The sequence below is a fragment of the Tauraco erythrolophus genome, chromosome 8, assembly GCF_009769465.1.
Source record: "Tauraco erythrolophus isolate bTauEry1 chromosome 8, bTauEry1.pri, whole genome shotgun sequence".
NCBI classification, from domain to species: domain Eukaryota; kingdom Metazoa; phylum Chordata; class Aves; order Musophagiformes; family Musophagidae; genus Tauraco; species Tauraco erythrolophus.
Window position 1 is genome coordinate 22,790,448 of NC_141472.1, and position 23,847 is coordinate 22,814,294.

The 23,847-nt window shown below is 37.9% G+C and overlaps 1 protein-coding gene across 3 annotated transcripts in view; it reads left to right on the forward strand.

Moving 5' to 3' along the window:
* The window catches only part of LRP2 (LDL receptor related protein 2), a 131,113-nt gene that overhangs the window by 83,581 nt on the left and 23,685 nt on the right, over positions 1 to 23,847 (forward strand). For all 3 annotated transcript variants that reach the window (XM_086616024.1, XM_086616025.1, XM_086616026.1), the window contains 21 exons: positions 1,360 to 1,649; positions 2,948 to 3,151; positions 3,547 to 3,789; positions 4,907 to 5,032; positions 6,700 to 6,819; positions 7,666 to 7,797; positions 8,435 to 8,636; positions 9,095 to 9,390; positions 9,899 to 10,415; positions 12,415 to 12,567; positions 13,050 to 13,220; positions 14,559 to 14,782; positions 15,206 to 15,383; positions 16,305 to 16,501; positions 18,092 to 18,337; positions 19,257 to 19,385; positions 19,984 to 20,103; positions 20,678 to 20,794; positions 21,056 to 21,172; positions 22,574 to 22,711; positions 23,500 to 23,622. In XM_086616024.1, coding sequence (XP_086472150.1) covers positions 1,360 to 1,649; positions 2,948 to 3,151; positions 3,547 to 3,789; positions 4,907 to 5,032; positions 6,700 to 6,819; positions 7,666 to 7,797; positions 8,435 to 8,636; positions 9,095 to 9,390; positions 9,899 to 10,415; positions 12,415 to 12,567; positions 13,050 to 13,220; positions 14,559 to 14,782; positions 15,206 to 15,383; positions 16,305 to 16,501; positions 18,092 to 18,337; positions 19,257 to 19,385; positions 19,984 to 20,103; positions 20,678 to 20,794; positions 21,056 to 21,172; positions 22,574 to 22,711; positions 23,500 to 23,622 — 4,043 coding nt within the window. The remainder of the gene's footprint in view (positions 1 to 1,359; positions 1,650 to 2,947; positions 3,152 to 3,546; positions 3,790 to 4,906; positions 5,033 to 6,699; positions 6,820 to 7,665; positions 7,798 to 8,434; positions 8,637 to 9,094; positions 9,391 to 9,898; positions 10,416 to 12,414; positions 12,568 to 13,049; positions 13,221 to 14,558; positions 14,783 to 15,205; positions 15,384 to 16,304; positions 16,502 to 18,091; positions 18,338 to 19,256; positions 19,386 to 19,983; positions 20,104 to 20,677; positions 20,795 to 21,055; positions 21,173 to 22,573; positions 22,712 to 23,499; positions 23,623 to 23,847) is intronic.

Below are 23,847 nucleotides of genomic sequence, written 5' to 3' on the forward strand. Positions count from 1 at the left end.
TAAGCAGTTGGCAGCCTCGTTATGTGAACATTACAGTGTGACTGAACAGCAAGATGCTGGGAGCTGGAGTCAGGGAACAGACTTTATCGATGCTCATTCTTCTTGTACTCTCTTCAACTTGCTGAGAGTACCTTGTCTCACATTCACCATTTACTTATATCTTGATGTTTTTCTGTCAAGCTCTTTCTCTTCCTTTAAATATCCCCATCTATTACTCGTTAATCCTTCTCGTTATCCTCATTGCAAATAACACTTGAACGTCCTCCATCTTCTCTTTTCTCATGCTTTATTCTTGTACGGTCTGCCTATCTCAGACAGGAATCTGTGTGTTAAAAGGAACCTCTAACATTTACCAGGGTTTTACAAACAATGCTTAGAAATAAGGTACTTGCATGAATAACACATATTGAGTCTTGTGGCATCAGTGTGTCTTCTGCCTTCTCCACTTACCTTTGCCGAAGTGGTCATTAAGGGTGGGAATGGAAGGGAAGAAGAAACAGTGACAAGGTGGTTGTGGGTCAGTGGTGCTGTCTGTGCGAGTGAAGAATGGTTCGTGTAGAACATGTCTATCACAGAACTTGGAGTTGAACCCTGATTTTCTGGGGCTTCTTGAAATCTTGTTTGTTGGAATTTTGTTTATCATTGCAAACACCATTCCTAAGGTAGAATCAAAACTAGAAGATCAACTAGGATAAAATGTTTCTCATACTCCATATATTTGTACCTATTAGATGTTATATATGTGGTGGTTATTATATATTAGAACTGTTTTTCCCTCCTTTATTCTTGTGTAAGAAGTAGCAGAAAATGCTTGTTTATAGTCTCATGAATTTGCTTGTATTTCCTTATTGTGTAATTTGGATCTGCAGAAGATAAAACTGAAATGAAAACACGTCACGTTTCATGTGACTGTTAGTTTTCTCCTGGTACAAGAAGTCATTAACATCATACTCATTCCAAAAGTGTATTCTCTCACAAAGTTTTGCATTCATTTTAGCTCTCAGTAGCATAGTTGTTTAAACATTTCAATCTTCAGCCTGATTACTTCCAGTACACTATTGTGTCAGTATTACAGAGCTGCTACATGGCATCACTGTTGAAGCCACAGACTGGAAAATTTGAGATTTTTAACTCATAACAGCACCCTACATATTGGTGCACGTTACTGAAATGGTGGATGCTAGCTGCCAGACTAATTAGGGTATGACTTTATGTAGTGGATTGGTGTCCCTGCCCATGGCAGGGGGGTTGGAACTAGATGATCTTTGAGGGCCCTTCCAACCCAAACCATTCTATGATTCTGTATATGGCTAAAAGACTCCTTTCATTTAAGATGCAATCATTTCTTTGTTATTTTAGGCAGAAAATTGAGCGATGCACTCTCACTGGTACAAATCGTGAGGTAATTGTTAGCACTGCTCTGCATCCATTTGCAATGACGTTGTTTGATCAGCACATATATTGGACAGACTGGAACACACGAAGCATTTACCGAGCTAATAAGTATGATGGTTCGGATCAGATTGTAATGATCATGAATCTTCCACGAAGACCAATGGATATTCATGTCTGGGCAAAAAGTAAGCAGCAGCAGTGTACCAACCCTTGCAACCAGTTCAATGGTGGCTGCAGTCACATCTGTGCACCAGGTAAGCTGTTAAGCTTAATGACTGTAAGTTATTAGTGTTGCCTGTATTAGAGTTCATAGTATAACAACTTAAGTCACATGGGGACAGCTGAAATATTTCGTCATGTTCCTAAATGTTTAATATTTATTTTACTTATAAATGCAATCATAATGATTGCCATTCAAGGTCATGGTATTTTGCCAAAATACCTGAGGGTTGTTTCGGAGAATCCTCACAAACAAAAGTTATGAGTTTATCTATTTTAGACCAGAACATTTTTTTCTGAGGTTTTAACGTCTTTTCCTCTGGGATGAGATGTGGAGTGAGCTCTGCAGCATATGGTTATGTTAGAATACACACTGATATGCTGTATACTGAACAGACGTTTCGTACCACATATTTAAAAAATATTTATGATCACTATTTCTTTATCACATGATATTATGAAGTCTTTCCCTAATGATTGATTACTGCCTCATTTTAAATGCTGGACAATTGCTAAGAAGAGAGCACAAACTGATTTCTATCTGTACTGTGGAGCAGGTGTCCTTTCGAGTCATGGACTCCAGAAACATACTATGTATCATCAGGTGCATATTGGGGTGAGACCTGAGTGACATATGTATCCCATCTTGTATCTCTCCTTGTGCGTGTGTAAGGAGAGAGTCGAAGTCCTCCAACAGGTCACTAGTCCAGATGGCCAAGAAACCAGAGTGGTAGTACACCCAGAAAGCATACCTGTTACAGAGCTCGTTTCTGTGTTGTGGATTTTTGGAAGTTATGATCTTTGACTTTGAAAAACTTATTCAGTGCCTGCTTTCACTTGTAGCAGCTTAAATGTCTTTAAAAATCTGCCTTCCCTGAAAACAGCTCAAACTTCTCATTGATTTTGAGAAGAGCAGCTAGTCTAGTGCAAGGAGCTTTGAAAACCCTGTTCTGATTTTGAGGGATAGAGCCTCAGCTGATGTACCTCTGATATTTGAAAGCATCAGATCCCATCTTGCTGTCACCTGAAAACTATTTGGACAACGAGCAAATATTAAGATACTCTGAGTTCTGATCTCATTTCCTCTAGGGAACTCTGAAAATAACTCCTGTGGTTTTAACGGGTTTGCGTATGCTTAACTGAGATAAAAATCTGGCTAGGTCACTGTGCTTCTAAGCAGATAGATCTTACAGGAGTTGTGAGAATTTCATTGCCTTTTCCAGTATTACAGCTGTGAATGGTTTCATAGTGCCCTGTCTAAAGCATTAATGTTAAATTTGTTTAATTTTTGTTCCCCCTTTTTTTTTTTTTAAATTGTCAAACATAAATTTAGGTCCCGCTGGCGCAGAATGTCAGTGCCCCTCCGAAGGTCGCTGGTATTTAGCCAATAATAACAAGCACTGTATTGTGGATAATGGTACTAGGTGTGATACTGGTTTCTTCACATGCCTTAATGGTCAATGCATCTCTGAGCGATGGAAATGTGACAACGACAATGATTGTGGTGATGGCAGTGATGAGTTGGAAAGCGTGTGCGGTAAGCGTTTAAAATAACTGCCTCAGAAAGTCGTGCATGCTCTGTCTTGCCTGTACTGTATTCTCTGTCACTTCTGTGGCTTTGTGGTTGTGGATCTTATGGCTATAGTTTGGAAACGATCGCTTGGTTGCTTTACAGACTTGAGGTCTGAATGGCTACTGATTTGCTCTAGAATCCAAAAGCATCATAGTATTGAATTTTTATCATGACAGCTAATTTCTGCTTTGTTTAATTCAAATATGTATTTTACTTTTCATGCAGTCCGTTTTGCAGCTGTGTTTGCCCTGGCAGGTAAAAATATTGTGATTTTACTTGTTATTTTGTCAGAGAACTTAGATGACTTTTTATCCATGCATATTATTTTTTGAATATTTATTTATTTTTGTTTTCTGCAGCTTTCCACACTTGCCAGCCAACAGCTTTTACCTGTGGTAATGGGCGGTGCGTACCGTATCATTACCGCTGTGACCACTACAATGACTGTGGAGACAACAGTGATGAGGTTGGCTGCTTGTTCCGAACCTGTGACCCACACACAGAATTTACCTGCAATAATGGAAGGTGTATCTCTCTTCAGTACGTCTGCAATGGAGTAAACAACTGTTACGATAATGGCACATCAGATGAGAGAAATTGCCGTAAGTTTATCCTAATTACCTAATGTCTATCAGAGTCTGACCCTTTAGGCCAAAGGAGAGGCAAGTGTGTGTGTGTGTGTATGAAGAATTATGACAAAATCAGCAAATAGGATAAAAGATTTCTTAATTTACATTACGGATTCTGCTTTGTGTTATTTGAAGCAAATAGAATTGTTAAAAGATATTCCAGAGTACCCTAAGCTATTGCATAATAACTGTTGCTTTAAATAGTCTGCCTTGATGCAACACATGCTCATGCAGTGTTTAATGTTAGGTCTTGTGAGTAATCCTATGGACTTGGAAAAGACTATTTCAGGTGAATTAGATGCAGGGCTTATATTTTTGCAGGATTAGCCTGGAGTTTGACAGTGTTTTTTTACTTCATATCATGCTACGTTAATTATAGCAGATTTAACCATCAGGAGTGTATATTGTGACTCATACAAACATAGTTTATTTTATTCTGTTCAAAATTATATGCCTTATAGCTCTCAAAAAGTTATCAGTCATGTTTGTTTTCCTTAAGATATAAATTGTGATTAGTTTAATATTGACTGCTGCTGCAGTTAATCGAACTAATCATGTCTTTTGCACTAAGATTACATTCTTCAGTGCAAAATTTATATCTAGAGTTAGAGAAATGGATGACAATGTATTTTGAGATTTTTTTTAACTTTTTTTGTCTGCACACTGATTTTTTTAATTTTTTTTTTTTTTTCTGGGAACATATTTGTGACAGTTTTTTTATACTCAGTGAAATCTGAATATTTGGAATTCCTGGTCTATTAGTCATTTCTAGTTGGTCTGATGATTCACACAGTACCAGCTGGTTGCAAATGCAGGCATTACAGTGTGAATACATGTCAATTTACATTCCCTCACCTCCAAGTATTGGCATGTGTTTCTTAGATCATGTTTTTGTCAGGATTTTTGTCAATAAAAGCCTTTGTCTAATTGTTTCCATATAGCATGAGCAGTATGAATGCATTTTAGCAAGTGAGTGACAAGGGACTCATTTTTTTAACAATATTATGTATCTTTCAATGAGATACAGCTTAATGGTATTTGAAAAAGGTCTAAAGAATTTTTACTTATTTTTTTTCTTCCCTCCTTAAAGCGGAGCGCACTTGCCAGTCTGGTTTTACAAAATGTCAAAGCACAAATATTTGCATTCCTCGAACGTATTTGTGTGATGGTGATAACGACTGTGGAGATATGAGTGATGAGAGCCCTACTCACTGTGGTAAGTTAATAGGGCCTCAGTTACTTTTCTTGTATTTCAGTAATTTATTCCACTGCTCTTTACCTTTGACCTAACTCTAGCTTTTCTCAAATCATCTACTTTTGTAATACTGAAGAGTTGTAAGGCATATGTATTGTATTATTAGCTCTCAATTATCTAAATCATGCTTCTATCTAATAGAAAAGATCATAATTGTTTCCAGCATTTTTATACAGCATTTGAGGGATCATTCCTTTTGCTTATTCTGCTCTATCCTTTATAGTTTTACAAGGTAATTGGCACGTAAGTATTATAGTGAGTTGGCTTTTTCTGGAACTTTAATATTAGAATATTTTTCCTTCTAATAGAATAGAATTGTATACAGTCTCAAATGTAATTTCTTTTAGCTCTTTCATGTAGTTATGTATGCCTTAGCATATGATTCATTGTTCATTGTAGCTTCCAGTTAGTTTATAAAAGTGTCCAGTTTTCAATCAGCCTTAATTACAAAACAGCTTATCTTTACTAGCACACACATTTGTATTAGGTAGTAGTCAGGCAGTACTTTTCCTATATAAAATGTTTTGAATCGGTTTGTAAAACATAATGGATATTTTCAGGTAATGATTTATTTTTAGTGTTGTCCGAATGGACTTTTTGCTTTCACTAGTTTCCCTAAAGGTACCTGCCTTGAATTAACTATGCCACAGTTTTTCCAAAATACAAGTACAATTTTTTTTCTAGCCAGAACGTAGCCACTTTTATCTGTGGATGCCCACATGACAAAAATATGTGGTTATATATACAGGCATAGCGAATCTTGTGCTGCTCATGAAAGGTGTTCTTTGTCCCTTCTACTGTTCATGCCCCAGCAGCACTGTTGAATTACTTAAATTGGGAAGTGGTGAAGGGCAAGAAAGGGAGAATGGGAAATGAAAGAAGCCCTAACACATCAATGAGCAATGTGCTAATTGCCTTTGATTTCTGTCATTAAAGGCATATAGAAGAGCAAGTTAAAAGGCCAGACTGGGTCGTTTTTGGTATCTTGAAACCATCAGAAGGTACAGGAAAGTATCAGTAACTATCGAAGAAATTATCAAACCCACTATACATGCCGGGATCAAGGGGCTCAGCCAAAGTGCAGGAGTATCTGCAGTGTGCTTAGCTGGAACTATTCAGTGTTACGGGTTTTTCTTCACTGCTATTAAGAAAAGATTCCTACCTGCAAGTGAAGAAAAATCGGTGGGAGAACAAGGAAAGCTTGATCTACCATGAGATATTCCTTACTGGACGTTTTGGTTCCTTTTAAAGCGTGGAGTCCACTACTGCCTGGTTTGGGCACTGGACAAATGGGTATATTGGACTGTGGTTGTTTCCTTGTGCTCAAATCTCAAGTATAAACATAGAACATATTTACAATTGCTGCATGCAATCTTATTTCCAGAGCAAATTCTAATTAGTAGCTGATATGTATAGCCAAGGAGAGAATTAAAACCGTTTTTTTTCATACAAAGATCTAAAGAACTCTTTGCAGATAGCCTGTGAAAAGACATCCTTCCTAGCATAATTTTTTCTCTTTCTTTTTTGGGGTCTGTAATATTTTTGCGTAACATGGACTCAAAAGCAACTTAAAACAAGTTGGAAAGGTAACAGAAAGAAAGAAGTCATACATAGGTTTTTTCTTCCAGTCTCACTGACTTGCACAAATAGTGAGTTTCGTTGTACATCGGGACGTTGTATTCCTGCTCATTGGTACTGTGATCAAGGAATAGACTGTGCTGATGGCTCTGATGAACCTGCCTCTTGTGGTAAGTTTACACTCAGAAAATACAACACAATGGGTTATGGGAAGTCAGTAGTTTCTGTTGTAGGCAGCAGCTTGAGTCCAGACTGAGTGGAAAATAGGTATCTTCTGAGATTTATTCACGGATTCTAAATAGTATGAGTCACTGGGTAATTAAAATCTTAAATACCAAAAGCTGTGTATGAAATATGAAGGCTTTTAATTGCCACAATTGATTGCTTTTAGTGTGATTACTCTTAATGTATAACCTCCTGTCTCTTTATAAGACTGTGATGGTGACGAAGAGACAAAAAGTAGCAAGCGTTTTGATATTGTTTGGATATAAAAGCAGATGTCATGCTGTACAGGGAGTGTGTGTGAGGTGGTGTATTTGGGGAAAAACATAAAGTAGGATGCAGAAGAACGTTTTTAACGCAGTACGAGGTAGAGTATCATAGAATTACAATAAGCAAATCCTGTATGTACAATAGAAACTGATGGTAATAAGCAGCAGAGGGGGAAAGAAGGTGAAAAGAAGTAATCTCCAGGGAGGAAGAGGAGGGGCTAAATGATGTCACTGAGACTTGATATTACAACATAGTTACTATTCTCACTGTAAGAGTTGGCATAACACAAGGCAGAACAGATTCTTCTATGATTTAAGCAGGGCTGATAGCTCACTTTGCAACTTCAGCAATGTGCACTTTTAGTTTAAGAAAATGTCTTGCAGCTTATACATTCACTGGCTTACCCATACGCTTATATTTTACATTTCACTGTCGTAAGATTCTCCCCAAAGTACCCTCCTGAGTAGATTTTCATGGCAGTGCAGATTAGTTTAACAAGCAGAGTGACCGTGTTCATTTTTAAGTGCCCCAACTGCGGACTTGTTCAAGCAACCAGTTCAGATGTGATGATGGCAGATGCATCCCAGCAACATGGATCTGTGATGGTGATAATGACTGTGGGGATATGAGTGATGAGGATCAAAGACATAACTGTGGTAGGTGCTTAATGCAAATAGTTACATTTTCCTTATATTGAACTAAAGTCGAATATTTTCCTGGTAAAAAAAAAGTTATCATTTTGTGATTACTCTTCTTTGAATTGAGTTCAAGTGGAGATATAATTAACCTGAGTTGTTTATATGATCTGGGCAGCAATAGCAGCTTCAGTGGAGGTACTCCCTAATCATCACACGCTGCATCTTGTGCATATTAATAACTACGTGGGTTTGGTGTAATTTCTTTAAAAATTAGTGAGCAAAACAAGCACGACTGTTTAGAAGGTAACAAAGGCAAGAAAGTTCACCAAGCCTGGTCCTGCTCCTTGATTCTTCTAACAGCAGCTGGATACACTTTGCAACCCTTGCCCTTTTTAACGGCAATGATGCTCCCTCTGTTTGCTCTCCAGAGCACAGAATTCCTTGAAGAAAACAGGAGATAGAGAGCCTAGGCCTAATATCTGTTCACCTCCCAGAAAAAGTGTGAGTTTTGTATATGAGAGGGTGCAGTGTCGTCTGTCTCTACATGTGCAGCAGAGCATGGCTCTGTTGTGGATTAAGGGTGGATATCCAGGCATTGTGTGCGTGTGCAGCAGGGAGGGTGTTACATGTGTCAGTGAACACGCTTTTCTTTCAGCAAACCGCAATTGCACAGCAGCAGAGTTCACATGTGCCAACAATCGACCCCCACTCAGGAGGTGCATTCCTCGGGCATGGATCTGTGACGGTGATGCCGACTGCAGCGATGCACTTGATGAACACCAGAACTGCACACGAAGATCTTGCACAGAAAATGAGTTTACTTGTAGTAATGGCTTGTGCATCCGAAACACATACAGGTTTGTAACTACCTGAGCCATTGCAGAAATTCTCAAAATTTACTTGAAGTGAAGAAGCTGATTGAAACGGTTTTTAACAATATTTGGTTGTTAAGTAGATCTGCATATTGTAACGAAACTATTTATGGGATCTGCATTCATGCATTAGTTTTAACTTGAAAATACTTTCGGATTTTCTATGGTGATATCCCCAGTGCTCACCATTAACATTTAATCCTTTTTATTGTGCTTAGTAACTTCGCCTGGGATGGTTCTATTCAGCTTGTAATGCATACGGGGAATGCAAAAAGGACTCACAGGATGAGATTCCATATAATATGTCCCTGATTTCTGAAAGTCTTCCATTGGAGCCAATAGTATCTGACCTTCTTTGGAAATCAGGACAGTGTGTCTGTCCATCTGCCCTAGAGATACTGATTGCCGCCTTATATTTGAAAAAAGTGTTCATTCTTCTTCAGATGTGACAGGCGCAATGACTGTGGTGACAGCAGTGATGAAAGGGGATGCATCTATGAACCATGTCAACAGCACCAGTTTACTTGTCAGAATGGGCGCTGCATTTCCAAGGCCTACATCTGTGATGGGGATAATGACTGCGGTGATGAATCTGACGAGCTGGAACATCTCTGTAGTACACCAGAAGCAACCTGCTCTCCCCATCATTTTAAATGTGACAATGGAAACTGCATTGAAATGGTTAAAGTCTGCAATCGTTTGGATGATTGCTTAGATAATAGTGATGAAAAAGGATGTGGTATGTAGTGTAGATTTATTTTTCTGTCTTATTTAATTTAAAATGCTTAGGCAGCTTTTAAAAAAATGAACTCTTAAGACAATTGCTTAATTATAATCATGTCTATTCCATGGTGGTCTCTCAGAAGCGGTATAAGAAATGCGTATATATAGTTTTTTGTTTTAATTAAATCATAATTATTATGTACTGTTTTAACAAACAGTGAAAATTAGCTAATTATATGAACTGTAAATATATTTTATACATTATTATGTATTGCCCTTACGTTTCCAAAATACAGCATTCATTAAGTGTATATTTTGCACTCAGTGTTTAGTGACAGACCTCAAATGAACTAGAATAATTTTAGATTAGATTCTTTTCCATTATTACAGCAGCCCAGATTAATATTCAGCATTTTCAGGGGGTAGAAGGGAGAGAGAGACAGACACAGAGAGTACATTGGAAAGTGACTGCAATATTTTCTCTGCTAGCTGGTTCCTTGAGTGGGATTTCTTTCCTTCCTCAGGTATAAATGAATGCAGTGACCCTTCAATCAGTGGATGTGATCATGACTGTACAGACACACAGACAAGTTTCTACTGTTCTTGTCATCCTGGATACAAACTTATGTCTGATAAACGGACTTGTGATGATATTGATGAGTGCAATGAAACTCCATCAGTATGTAGCCAGATTTGTGAGAACACAGCTGGCTCCTACATCTGTAAGTGTGCCCCAGGCTATATCCGGGAGCCTGATGGAAAAAGTTGCCGGCAAAATAGTAATATCTCCCCATACCTTATTTTTAGCAACCGTTACTATTTGAGAAATCTCACAGCAGATGGCCAGTCTTACTCTCTCATTTTGCAAGGACTGAGAAATGTGGTGGCACTGGACTTTGACAGGGTGGAAAAGAGGTTGTACTGGATTGATGTGGGGAGGAAGGTCATTGAACGAATGTTCCTAAATGGAACAAATAAGGAGGCAGTGATAAGTGATGATGTGCCCAACGGGGAAGGTATCGCTGTTGACTGGGTTGGCAGGTAAGAAAATATGTTTTCTGTCTTTCTGGGCTCCTAAGGAAATGGTGTGCGAGGGAGTTTATCTTAGGTTTTTCTCCCACTTGATATGAAATTCCTGATGAGTGCTGAAATAGTTTTGGGTTGTGGATGCAGTCTTAGACAACTGCTCTGGAGTTGTTCATCAGCATCTAATACATTACATAATGCGTTTCTTTAAGTGCTGTCATATCTGACCTACTGAGGTTATATTAGAATTGCTCTTTCATCAATAATAAAGTTGTGCATATGACCCTTGGGAAAACCTTGTTAGGAAACCATTCATGAGCAGGCTAGGCAAGTGGGCAGGTGGGATGTTATGTGTGGCTATGGGATAGGGATTCTGAGCTTAGGCTCTTTATTCCTTTGCTAGCAGTTGTTGGGGTTGGGATGCAGGCTTCACTGCATGCATAAGCAATATCTTACAACAGGTAACTAGATTCCAATGAGGTAATAATAAACATTCATGAAATTTAGCTCCTGTACCAATGCAAAGAGCATGTTTCTTTTTTCTTAAAAAATGCATCTTGAACTGTCACTCAAACAATATGATCCACATAATTTGCTGTAAGGAGGGGGGCATAAGGGTGAGGTAATATGAAAACACTTTGCTTTATGGGGTTTGTTTTTAATTGGCTGCTGTGTGTCAAAAAATAATCTGATATACTCCCACTGAAACTCTGTCCTTATGTGGTGCCCTCTCTGCCAGTGTTCTTGGCTGTATTTCATCAGGTTTTGCTTTCTGAGTGCATTACGATCAGTGTGAAAAGTTTAAATATCATGTATCAGACTGCAAAATAATGAGAATGATTCAAAAAATCACATTTGGAACTTATATGAGAGTGTTTATGTGAATATGTCAATATAATAGTTTTTATTTTTAAACCACTTTGTCTCTAAACCTAATGATAATTAATCTTGTCAGAAGTCTCAAATGCTTTATGATTTGTGGAGAGGTGAGGAAGGAAAAGCCTAATTTTAGCCAAAGTGGTTCTACTGCTCCATTACTCATTCAGTTGCTGAATTATTTCAGCTACTATTAATTATGTCTTGAGTCCGTTTTTGTTTAGATGTTTCAGAAAGACTGAGGATTATAGAATGGTAGATGAGTTTTTCCTGTTCCTTTCAGTACAGGGAGAGGACTGGAGAATTCCATGAGGTGCAGGCTGGGGAAGACTACCTTCTCCTCTTCCTTAGTGTGGAAGGTTCGGGAAGACTACCTTCCTACCTCCTCCTACCTTCCACCTGCTTGGGTGGTGTAGACAGAAACTGTATGTGTCAGACTATTTCTGGAATGACCCTGTGGACACTGGAGCTGACCAGCTGTGCAGACAATTTCAAAGTAGCCTGCTGTGGTTCTGATTAAATTAAATGATTTTTTTGTTGTTGTTGCAGGCTTTTAAAAATCATTGCTTCAGCTTACGTAATTTCTTTGATTGCAGCTGTTTATAATTCCTAGGCAACATAATAGAAGTGTTAGAAAATTCTAGGTGAAGTTTAAATTGGGGCATCAAACTGCTTAGGAATTTTCAAAGGAGAACCTGGCAACTGTTCTACCTGTTTGATGAGAGCAGAGGTGACAGCATGAAACAGATGATTCTCTCTAATACTTCAAATCCCTCGTCACAATTCATTGCACTGCATGTCTGTTTTACTGCTCCTCTTTGCTGGCCATTGTTGGTAGGAGAGAAAGGGAAGAGAAGAAGGGTTTAGGAATTTATAGGCAAGTGGCATATTACTACTCAACTGGGAAACTGCAAGTTTGAATTTGGCACCAATGACTGTGGATGCAGGAACAGCAGGAGTGAAGAGGGCAGTCTGAAGCATGGTGTACAAGAAATGTCAGTACTGTATGTTTGTTCTTCCTTTACAATGGATATATTGCTTCTAGGAGAAAAAACCCTGTGAAATGTAAGATGCTGTGAAGCAAAATAAACCAAAAAAAGTAAATAAGAGTAAATAAATTACCTCTAATACATTTCAGAAAATTGTACTGGGTGGATGCCTACAAAGATTGTATCTATGTCTCTGAACTTGATGGAAGATTCCGGAAAAAACTGGTTGATCAATGTGTGGATGCCAACAACACTTTCTGCTTTCAGTACCCCAGAGCAATTGTTGTTCATCCAAAATATGGGTATGGCATTTCAAGAGTGCTTTTCCTTTCTTTTGCAAATAATCTTGCACTATCTCTGAAAATCTGAAATAAATTTCGACTGCCTGCACTTAGGTTTGCATGGCATTAGATCTTAGTTGCCACTTAGGAGGAATAGTAGCTCACCTTTCATAGGTACATATGCAGGGCTGTCAGATACCATTGAAAGTGGAGTGTGATTCCGTGTGTACAAGGAAGTTTTGGTTGCAAGGCTAAAAAGGTTGATAGAAGTGTGTGTGGTTTGATAGACAGTGGGGCTGCCAGCTGCATTCTTTAAAGACAATTGTGATCACACAATTGTCTGCTGTTTCGGTTAAAGTAACAAATATTTTAACCTTTTTCTTATCTTACTCAATCTCCGCTTTAGTTCTGTTGCAGGAAATACTGTATTTAAGGTGTGGCTTCTAATATTTACTTCAGTATGTTTTTACTACATTCCTAACTATAAGTATTTATTCGAACAGACAGGTTTACTGGACAGACTGGGCAGATCGAGCCTATATTGGACGAGCAGGCATGGATGGCAAGGAGAAGACAGTGATTATCTCCACAAAGTTAGAGTGGCCCAATGGACTCACCATAGATTACACCAACGACAAGCTCTACTGGGCAGATGCCCATCTAAATTACATTGAGTACGTACACAGAAAAGAATAAAACACCTGAGTGATTGCTCATGTCATATGGCAGTGGTAGCATTTATAGATTCCGTAAGCATCATACGTATTTCATAGATTTCATAGATTTCTAGGTTGGAAAAGACCTTAGAGATTTCTACCCACTGACTCTATAGGAAACCACAGTTACAAAATCTGGAGGAGGAGGTGATATGAATCACTGGATGACATAGTAGCCTACTTCCTGTGTTTTCATCCTAGGTCTCACTGGAAGTGGTCCAAAAATTATAGTGAAAAGATTCACAGTCTGTACTCGAATGTACAAGTTCTCTGAATCTAAGTGTACAATCTGAACAAAACTGAGTACAAAATCACCATTTTTTTCTGATTCTCTTGTTTCTGCCTATAGATAAGAGTTGAACTGTAATTAAACTATTTATGTGCTAATAAAATAGTATACAAATTTTTAGAAGATCTCTGAAACTTTATCCATATGTACAACATGGAATTCTCTGTTAGCATATAGCAGGTTTTTTGTTAATCAAGAAAAATCTATCTAATGCTTCTGGTGTTAGAAAATTTCCACTTAAATATCATAAATAAATAGTAAAAATGAATAACTAGCATTTTGGTTCTTGTCAAGGCATTGAAATACTTTGAAAACAATCCTTTGTATTTATATTAGTATTTATATTTGTATTCATATTTTTATTTATGTACATTTTTATTTACTACTACTCTTTACATTCATTCTTCTTGCAGCCTTTTATATGCTGAAGTGTCAAAAATGTCTTTTTAAAAATATAAATTAATTATATATATGTTTCTCTGTCTCTCTCTTTTTCTCTCTTGTGTTTCCTAATTTTCTCCTGTATCGAGGTGATAGTAAAAATATAAAACCTTATTAAAGATATCTCATCAAAGGAGACTAAATCAGAAAGACATGTAAAATTTAGGGATACAGGAGGCCTATTATTGTCTTAAGTGTTCCATTATTAGCAGTCTGAATGATCCAGGCAAGCTAGTCTCCCGTGTGACAAAAAATAACTTGCTGTAAGGCGGTAAATGTGCAAAATTTCATTGGACTAGCTGACATCCTTCTGTAGGAAGACTTTACATTTGAGTGGATGTTCCTCTATTCCATTTATTTGCCCAAAATAGCATGTTTTACTGTCCTGCATATCTTAAACTGAATTCAGTGAGGACAGTGCTCTATCATTAGGGACTAAAGAAGCTGCAATTCCACATTGCTTGATCCTGGTCACCAGTAATGAAGTACCATAAGCATACATAATAAAGACGTGAAGATGTTTTAGCGTTTAACTGAATGTTTTGCACGTTTTTTTTTTTGTGTAGGTACTCTGACCTGGATGGACATCATCGTCACACAGTATATGATGGGACTTTACCTCATCCATTTGCGATAACAATTTTTGAAGACACGATATATTGGACTGACTGGAACACAAGAACTGTTGAAAAGGGAAACAAATATGACGGATCAGACAGGACTGTTCTTGTGAACACCACACACAGGCCATTTGATATCCATGTTTACCATCCATACAGACAGCCATTTGGTGAGAAAACAGAATTAGATTTGCATTTAGAGGGTCAACTGTTATCAGGAGACTAATTGTAAAGGGTCCTAAGCACACTCAGCTTTCACCTTTGCTGAGGGGAATAAAATGCACAGAGTAAATGTAGGCCTCTACTTTACATTTATAATTTGCCTTTTCTTTGAATAGCAATGACTGGAAATGCATAATTTTAAATTAGTTTCTAAAACATCATGGCTTAATAGCATATATTTCCTGTATATTAAATCATACATATTTCTCTCACTAAGTGCCTACTTATCTAGGGTGTGTTAGTTTGTGGTTTTTTCCAACTTATTACATTTAAGCTTTCAATACAGTATATAGAGAAGTTTGTTGTAAATTGAGACCTTTGTGTCCTGGGATTTGCAAAGTATGGTAATATTTATTCTTCTGTTTTACCAGTTAATAATCCCTGTGGCACCAACAATGGTGGTTGTTCCCATCTTTGTCTAATAAAAGCTGGTGGTCAGGGTTATTCCTGTGAGTGTCCCGATAACTTCATGATAGTACAGTTCGGCAACACAGCCCACTGCCTTCCAACGTGCTCTAGCACCCAGTTTCTCTGTGCAGACACTGAGAGGTAAGTCCACTGCTCACTATCTTATTTTCAATGTCTTTTTAAGGATATATTTACAGTTTTTTTCTCTTCAAAAGGGTGAGAAATTAGGGATTTCTTCTGCTCTCACTATGAGTTTGTGGTGTGCTTGCAAAGACAAAGCCAGGACCAGACAGGCTTTCATTTTGGGAAAGTATTTCTAGACTCATTGAGCAGTATTTTTTTCCTTTTCTTTCGGTTTTGTGACATTGCTAATGTAGCAAAGTTTGGGTTGTTAGAAATATTTACATCCAGAAATCATTTCCAGTTGAACTCACAAACCTGGAACCTTCTCTTACTTTTTTGTACATCTTTTACATGTATCTGTTTCTGCCACATGTTTCTGCTGTCTGCCGGTGGCCCAGGAAAGCCATTTAGCTGATGTGGGGGCACAGTTCTGACCCTTTCTCTGTGACACCAGCAGTGGAGGGAGAGGAATGGTGATATAAGAGCCACTGTGCTGATAGTGTATCACTCTGGAGCCTGTGAGGCAGGTGTGCTTATCAGGTGTCTTTTTGAAGCAGCGTTACAATCATAATCCCTAGTGAAATTCTTGTGCTAAAGTTCAGGTGAGTTATTAAAATATTACCTCATTAAAAATCCAATTGAAGATTGATTTTAAAAGCATGACAGACGGTTACCACAAATACACATAAAATTTAAGTCCTTATTAATTTGCTATGAACTTCCTTCTAGAGGCCTGCCAACATCATCTGTTTCTGGTCACAGTATTCTGACATGTTTTGTTAGCATGTGACATGCAAAACAGAAGACATGAAATTCAAGATTTCTTGGAAGATTCAAGAAATAACACTGAGACAAGAGTGTCTTTTGTGCTGTAAAAGGATGGTTGTATATCTGTAGAAACATATCCTCAACAAAGAAAACACTGTTTTCTCTTTGTAGGTGTATTCCTATCTGGTGGAAATGTGATGGCCAGAGGGACTGTCGGGATGGCTCTGATGAGCCTCCTACCTGTCCACACCGATACTGTCCTGTTGGTCAGTTCCAGTGTAATGATGGGAACTGCACGAGTCCACATTTCTTGTGCAATACTCAGCCAGATTGCCATGACAGATCCGATGAAGATCCTGTACTTTGTGGTACGTTACAATTAAAAAATTTAAGTGTTTTGCCAGTACAAAACATGTGAACTATTTATAAATTTCAGAATTATTATCCTTTTTTTCAGATGAAAGGGGAGGTAGGCAGATGCAGTCTTTTCTAGTCTTGCACCTGCTAAAGCAATTCACTTCAGTGCAAAAGCAGGGTAAAGGAGAGAAAAAATGTACTATATCAGAACATAAACATTTTCTATACCTTTGAGACAGATTTGCACTGGTATAAATTACAATCTGAGACACAAAATACTAGAACCCACTTTGTTTTGTTCCAAGTAAAGCCATGGTGAGTATGAGGAATATAAGGCTTCCTCATGACCAGGTCAGTCTGCCAGGTATGCTAGTTTCCACTGTATTCTAGAGCTTTGTGTGGTGGAACAAAATTATTTCACCTTCTGCATGGCACAAAATCCAGTGCATGTGGGAAGATTTGTTTTGGAGAGCTGTTTGTGATGGCAGTATTTTAGAAAAGTAGCCTAATCATGCTTGTGGAGTAATGTTATTTCCTTAAAAACCTGTCGTATTCCACATACTTATGTCTAATTTAAAAAAGCACATCCTTAGTTCTCTTTTTGTAAATAGCGTAGTTCTGGCAGTTGCAAGCTTAGTAATATGAAGGGGAGGTATGTGTGGGGAAGCAGTATGGTTGTGTAATTGATAGTTTCATTGCCTCCCATTAGCAAAGTGTTTCGAACAACAACAGAATTAAATTATATGTCAATTTTACCTGAGTTTCAAATAGCTAAGCTCTCAAATGTGGCACAGGGGAATATTTAATAAGTAGAAATATGGCAGCTGCATAATGTGTCACCAATTTTAACGTACCGGTTACAATAAAAGTCAGTTTAGATCTATATAATTCCTTCTGCTCATCATCTCATGCATGGGAACAGAATCCTTTAGTCTAGAAATTGTCTAGAAATTATAATGTACTGTTTCCTCTTAAAAGGTTTGGAAGTATATGTAAAAAAGTAGTAGGGTGGTATCCAGTGAGACATACAAAGTCTGGAAGCAGAAATCAGTGTTGACTCCTACTTCCATAGACCTTCAGAGCTCCTCCAGCTTTTGCAGCACTGCTAACATCAGCTTCCAGTGCTTTGTCCTTTGGGAACAGAGGCTGTACATTTATAGGTTGTGGAGCTGATATTAGCATGGTCTTCTGCTAAGTTTTCTGACATGCTCATTCGTAGGAACAGGCTCGTCAGGCAGTGTACATCTAAGTTGGTAGCAAGACCAGAGCCATGATGTCTTTTAGCTCCTTTGCGAAGTGACTGGAAGCCCCTGCTGCAGTCATGTTTGAATACTGGGTTTGCTCCCCTCTGCTTTAGGAGATCGTATCTGTCTCACTCCTAGAAAAATGTAGAGCCTTAATGATCTTGTCTGAAGATGCCTGTGGGAAATGTGCCATTAGAATTTGGTACCTTAACTGGGCAAGTAAATGTGATGTTTTAAATTTTTACTGGCTTTCTTTTTAACTTTTGGTGTAGGCATGATAACTGCTCAGTTGACGTAACAGCAGCAGACCGTTCCTGTAAGTTTCAGTATCCTAACAGCCAATTTGTATTCTTTCAGCCAATCACCAGTGTGAAACTCATCAGTGGCAGTGTGCCAATAAACGATGTATCCCAGAAGCCTGGCAGTGTGATAGAGAGGATGATTGTGGTGACAACTCAGATGAAGATAGTACTCACTGTGCCAGTAGAACCTGTCCCCCAGGCCAATTTAAATGTGACAACGGCCGCTGCATCCCACAGTCCTGGAAGTGTGATGTGGATGATGATTGTGGTGATAACTCTGATGAGCCATTCCACGAATGCAGTAAGCACACAGCTGTAGTAAGCTGCATAGATTATAGTGCACCAAAAGCAGAGCAAAGTGCATTGCTTAATTTTTCTGGGGTTAAAAATTTATTGGAAAGGAATATTTTCTGCAAGGTAATTGCAATCATGTAGTAAAGAGCATTAGAAAGGATAGAGGCTATGTGATAATTTACTATTTTATTATTCATGAAGGCAGAAAGCTTATTTATGCTGGCCAGATTGTCAAGAACTGGCAGTGTCTCACTCTGACTTGCTTGAAGCTAGCAGCTTCCTTTGCTTGGCCCATAGCAACACTTTGCAAAAAGGATATATGCTGATCTGTTGCCTATGTGGAAGCAGGGAACACCAGTTCACCAATTTTAACTTGTTCTGCTTTGCAGCATGACATGTGTTTTACAAAAACAAAGTTTCATTTCTGGAAGCTAAAGTTTCTCATGATGATAGGCGTATGATTTGGGAATAAAAGCTGCCAAGGAGAACAAAGGCAGAACACAGGCTAGCCTATCTTTAACAGCAGGATTTTCCTATGTGCTTCAGCATGTCTCTTTGAGTCACTGGTCATCTGGAAGAACTTGTGACCAAGTTTTGCTATCTGAGGACAAGCTGCCTCCTCTGGCTTCCAGGTTTGGGGCTTCTATTACCATCATTACCTCTAAATACTTCAGGGAAACCCACAATGAATGTCGATTGAACCTGTCATGGGTTTGTAGCATAAGCGGAATATGAGCATCATAGATCAGGAAAGATGGTAAAATCAGATACATTTAACACTTTCTCTTTTACAACACTGGCTAGCAGATAGCTCTTTTTAGTAGAAATAATTGACTTAGTCTTAACAGATTTTGAAAGGCAGAATAGCAAGGAGAACAGTTTAATGGCTAAATAACGCAACTAACTTTGCCAACTGCCTCTTTCAGTGGGCCCTGCTTATCGGTGTGACAATCACACAGAATTCAGCTGTCGAACCAACTACCGTTGCATACCATTGTGGGCAGTGTGCAATGGGAACGATGACTGCAGAGACAACAGTGATGAACAAGGCTGTGGTATGTTTGGTGAAGAAGGTCATTTCAACATGACTTTGTACCTAAGATATTTCTCTGATTTACAAACACATTCATTGTGCAGCTCACATGTTTATGAGCTCTAAAGATCAGGATTTTATTATTTTGTCTGATGTGTCATCACATGAAAGAGGAAATACTTTTACTTGGGCTGAACTATTTTAGAGAATTAAAACTGTCAGTGTTTTCTACGTTAACTTACCTCCTGTGCTGGTGAAACCATCAGTATGGGAAGTATGATGATGCTTTTCTAGGCCCTTGCATTTGTGTTGAAACCTCTTGTACACTTATGTACAAAGCTCAGAGATCATCGCATCACTATCTCAGAACCAGAAAGACTTGAAAGTCTAACACACCGTAAGGTCGAGATGCCTTCCTTTGACGGTGCTAAGTTTATCTCTTTGTGTTTCCATCTCAGTTCTGTATAGTTACTTCAGCTGTTTCCTAATTGCTTCTCTATTACTTGGCCCAGTTTGTGGCATGAACATCTCTATCTGCTTTCATTATCTTCTGTGCATTCCATCTTGTCCAAAGACTATGCTAATGTGTGCTGTTTCATTGCAAACTGTGTACACTGCAGAGGAGATGACTTGCAGTCCTTTTGGAGATTTCCGTTGTGACAATCATCGATGTATCCCACTGCGCTGGAAGTGTGATGGAGATAATGACTGTGGAGATAACTCTGATGAGCATAACTGCAGTGAGTTCTTTTTTCGCTGTCATGGTATATTCCAGCTTTTGACTATCCTGCTATTTCTTATGAGAATGGGACAGACAGCTCTCAACTGCAACCATTCCGTTGTTTTACTCTATAGCCTGTCTTTTCTTCAGTGAAACACCACAGTGATGTCACAAGGAAGCATTTTGAATGCATAAAACCACTGATAAATCCAGTCATCACAATAACACAAATTCCTGTTTTCACTAAGAAGTGACATTTGAATTCTGCTCTGTGTGCAAATGTAGTATTATGTAGTTCCTTAAACAATGAGAGTGGATCTTTTTTCTTCTGATTTGGAATAAAAATTCCTATATAATTCTATGATGAAACAAAATTCACAGTGAATTTCCTTTTTTCTATGTCGAGAGTGACATAGAATGTTTAACTTAATTAAAGAGTATTGGAGAGAATGCTGTTTTAGTGTCATTTAGCTTGCAGGATTATACCACATTATCTGCCCATACTGCTTTTGTCTGGTTTAATATGACAGGTGTGGATGTTTGAATCTACATCTGGGGAGCTTTTCATATTTATGTGTTCATTTTAAATGAAGGTCCTCGTGAATGCACAGAAAGTGAATACCGTTGTGACAATCTGCGCTGCATTCCATCCCGCTGGATCTGTGATCACGATGATGACTGTGAAGACAATTCAGATGAGCGTGACTGTGGTGTGTATTGTCTGGATGCTATCTCCTACACATCTACACTTTTGATTCTAATGTGACAAATTATTCTGCAAAATGATCTTTTAAGGGAAGCATCTTTAATGGAGTAATGTTGACCAGGTCACTTTAGTCATTCTGCCAAAAGTAGAGGATACTACAGTTTTAATGGTCTGGCAGTCTTTTTAAGGATGTTATTCTCAAGTTAACACTTTATCTGGATTTGAACAGGAATACATTTTAACACTTACTTCTGAACCTTTTCAGAGCTGAGGACCTGCCACCCAGGTTATTTCCAGTGTGATAGTGGACACTGTGTTGCAGAGCGCTTCAGATGTGATGGAAATGCAGACTGCCTTGATTTCTCTGATGAAGCAACTTGTCGTGAGTTTCAAGTTTTGCAATTGGTGCTCATTGAGCTCACTTTCAGAAAGATTTGCTTTTTTCTTTCTCTTTAAGTCAGATGACTCCTTAGAGGTACAGAATTCTGCAAAACTCAGTGATGTCAGTAAAAATTCAGGATAAGTATAGTATTTTGAATCATCTTTTTAATATAACCATGGGTTTCCATCTCTTACATCGGTTGTAAACACATTCCTAAATGCTAGAAAATTAATATGTTTATGAGGTCCAGCCGAAGATACACATGTGATCAAATGAAAGCTTTTGACTATCCCATAAACACGGCAAGATCCACTGTTTCAGTTGTACCGTATTCTAACAAGGTTCTGTAATGGGATTGCTTTTTATAATGCTCAAAGGTGTGTATAGTTTCCTAAAGTATCAGTGAAGCCAAGGAAATAAAATACTTTTCTGTTTCTGTCTTACTTCTGTATATTGATTTGCTGTGAAAAAATGTCTGTACACTGTATCTTGTATGGAGCACCAGCTCCAGCTGTTTACCCAGAAAGTATGGTTCCCAGCAGGAGTGAAAATATCACCTCTGTGCTCTATCTATGCTGCCTGGCATTGGCTTTTTAGGTGATATCAAAGTGTTGGTTCTGACTTATATGTTAAAATAATTTTAGGCTTCAGTGCTCGGGAGAATTCCTTTCTCTTCTTGTTGTTATCAGGGCAGTTCTGCATATCTTCCCGTGTATTCAGTTTTAGCATCTGTGCTTTAATTAAGAATGGGCACAGTAGGACCTTTATTTTTCTGATGGTAACCATGTCCTGGAATGTACATTGCAACAGTTAGTCTTTCAGAACCTGAGTTATTTGGCTTTTCTTAAAGGGAGGAAAAAGTGTATGAAAAGCCATTGAAAAGCGCAAAAGTATGGTTTATTTATGTAGGTTGGAAGGTTCATATTTTTGGTTTCTCTTTGCTCTAGCTAATTTTTTTCACAGCTTTTACAGAGTCTAGGTAATTTTTTTACTATACCAACGTGAGTCCTTTTGTAGTTAGATATCTTAGGTACTTCTTCAGTCATTCACATTTGGTGCCAGTGACATTATTTACCTTTATTACTGAACTAGATTTGTCAGTAACAAATTCCAGTAGCATTTGTTAAATTCATGGCAGTTTATTTTCAAAAAGCTTCTGAGAGTAACTTATGTTATTTCAATATTCATTTAAACCTGAATCAATTATATTATAGCTATGAAGAAGTCCTCAGTCCTGGCAGTCTGTTGTTGCTATAGATCTTTGCAGTGCCTCATATCGTATCTCCTACTATGGAGAAAAGGGTATGGAAAAAACAACATAAGCTTAGGCTCAGTATTTTCCAGGAAAACCTACAATTTTCATTGTAAATGAAAATGTCATAATAATTTTCTTTTCTTCAGCAACACGGTATCCTAATGGTACATACTGTCCACCCATGCTGTTTGAATGTAAAAACCATGTCTGTATCCAGCCATACTGGAAATGTGATGGTGATAATGACTGTGGAGATGACTCTGATGAAGAACTTCACCTTTGCTGTAAGAGAGAAAAATTATATTAAAATGAACAATATGCATAATATCTGTAATTACAATAGACAGAACAATTAGAAAATAAATTTTAAATATTTTATTTTCACTGGAGATTCTCACAGACTTAATTCAGGATGAGTGCTGAGAATTTTACTTCATATGCAAGTTCACTTCATCCTCCTACAGTATGTTTCTCACTGCTTTGCAGATGTTTGTATATGTGGTTATAAAAGTAGAGAGAAACATATCAAAGAGATAAGGACAGTATTTCGCATTTTCAAGTTGGTTATCTAAAATAAGAGCATCAGTTTGCAATTAAAGATTGATTCAGATAACGTATATTCTCAAAGGTGCTGAACTTTTAAAGCTATTAGTATAGCTGGGACATCTTTGTAAATATGGTTGAGGAGTCCTGACTTTAGATCTAAAAATGAGGTGTTGGAGGTGCTACTTAAACAATTTTTGGCAGTTATGCACTATATAGCCACTTAAATAGCATGTTGGATTTTCAGTCAGTTTACTTCATAAACAAATCTAGAAACCTCAGTGTTATATGTAGTCATAGGATATGCCTTTGGCCAAAGACGATGTACTGTCTTCTGACAAAAAATGTATAATGACCTAACATACAATCAGCAAAATGTGGAGAAAACATTCTTTTGGGTCTGAATGCCTCCACACCTTTCAAAATATAGGAAACATAGAAATGTTACCAGATAAAAGTGATTTGGATAATTTGTGACTCAATGGCATAAAGTATCAAAGCGTGACTGACTTGATCTCTGTGGTTTCAGTGGATGTTGCTTGTGAATCTCCATTCCGTTTCCGATGTGAAAACAATCGCTGTATATATAGTCATGAGCTGTGCAACCAGGAGGATGACTGTGGAGATGGAAGTGATGAGAAGGAGGAACACTGTATGTTTACGCAAAATGGAGTAGTGAATTCAGTAATTGTAATATGCTTAATGTTTAATAATACCAAAGGCCTATAGAAATGTCAAAGTTAAACATAAATTATGAAAAGTAGAGCTCAGTATGAAATAATTTGAACTGCGATTATTGGTACTGTGTATTTGCAGCTCTCCATACAAGTAGCAAAAATCGGCAAACATTTGTCTGAAAAGTACGGAGCACGGTTTT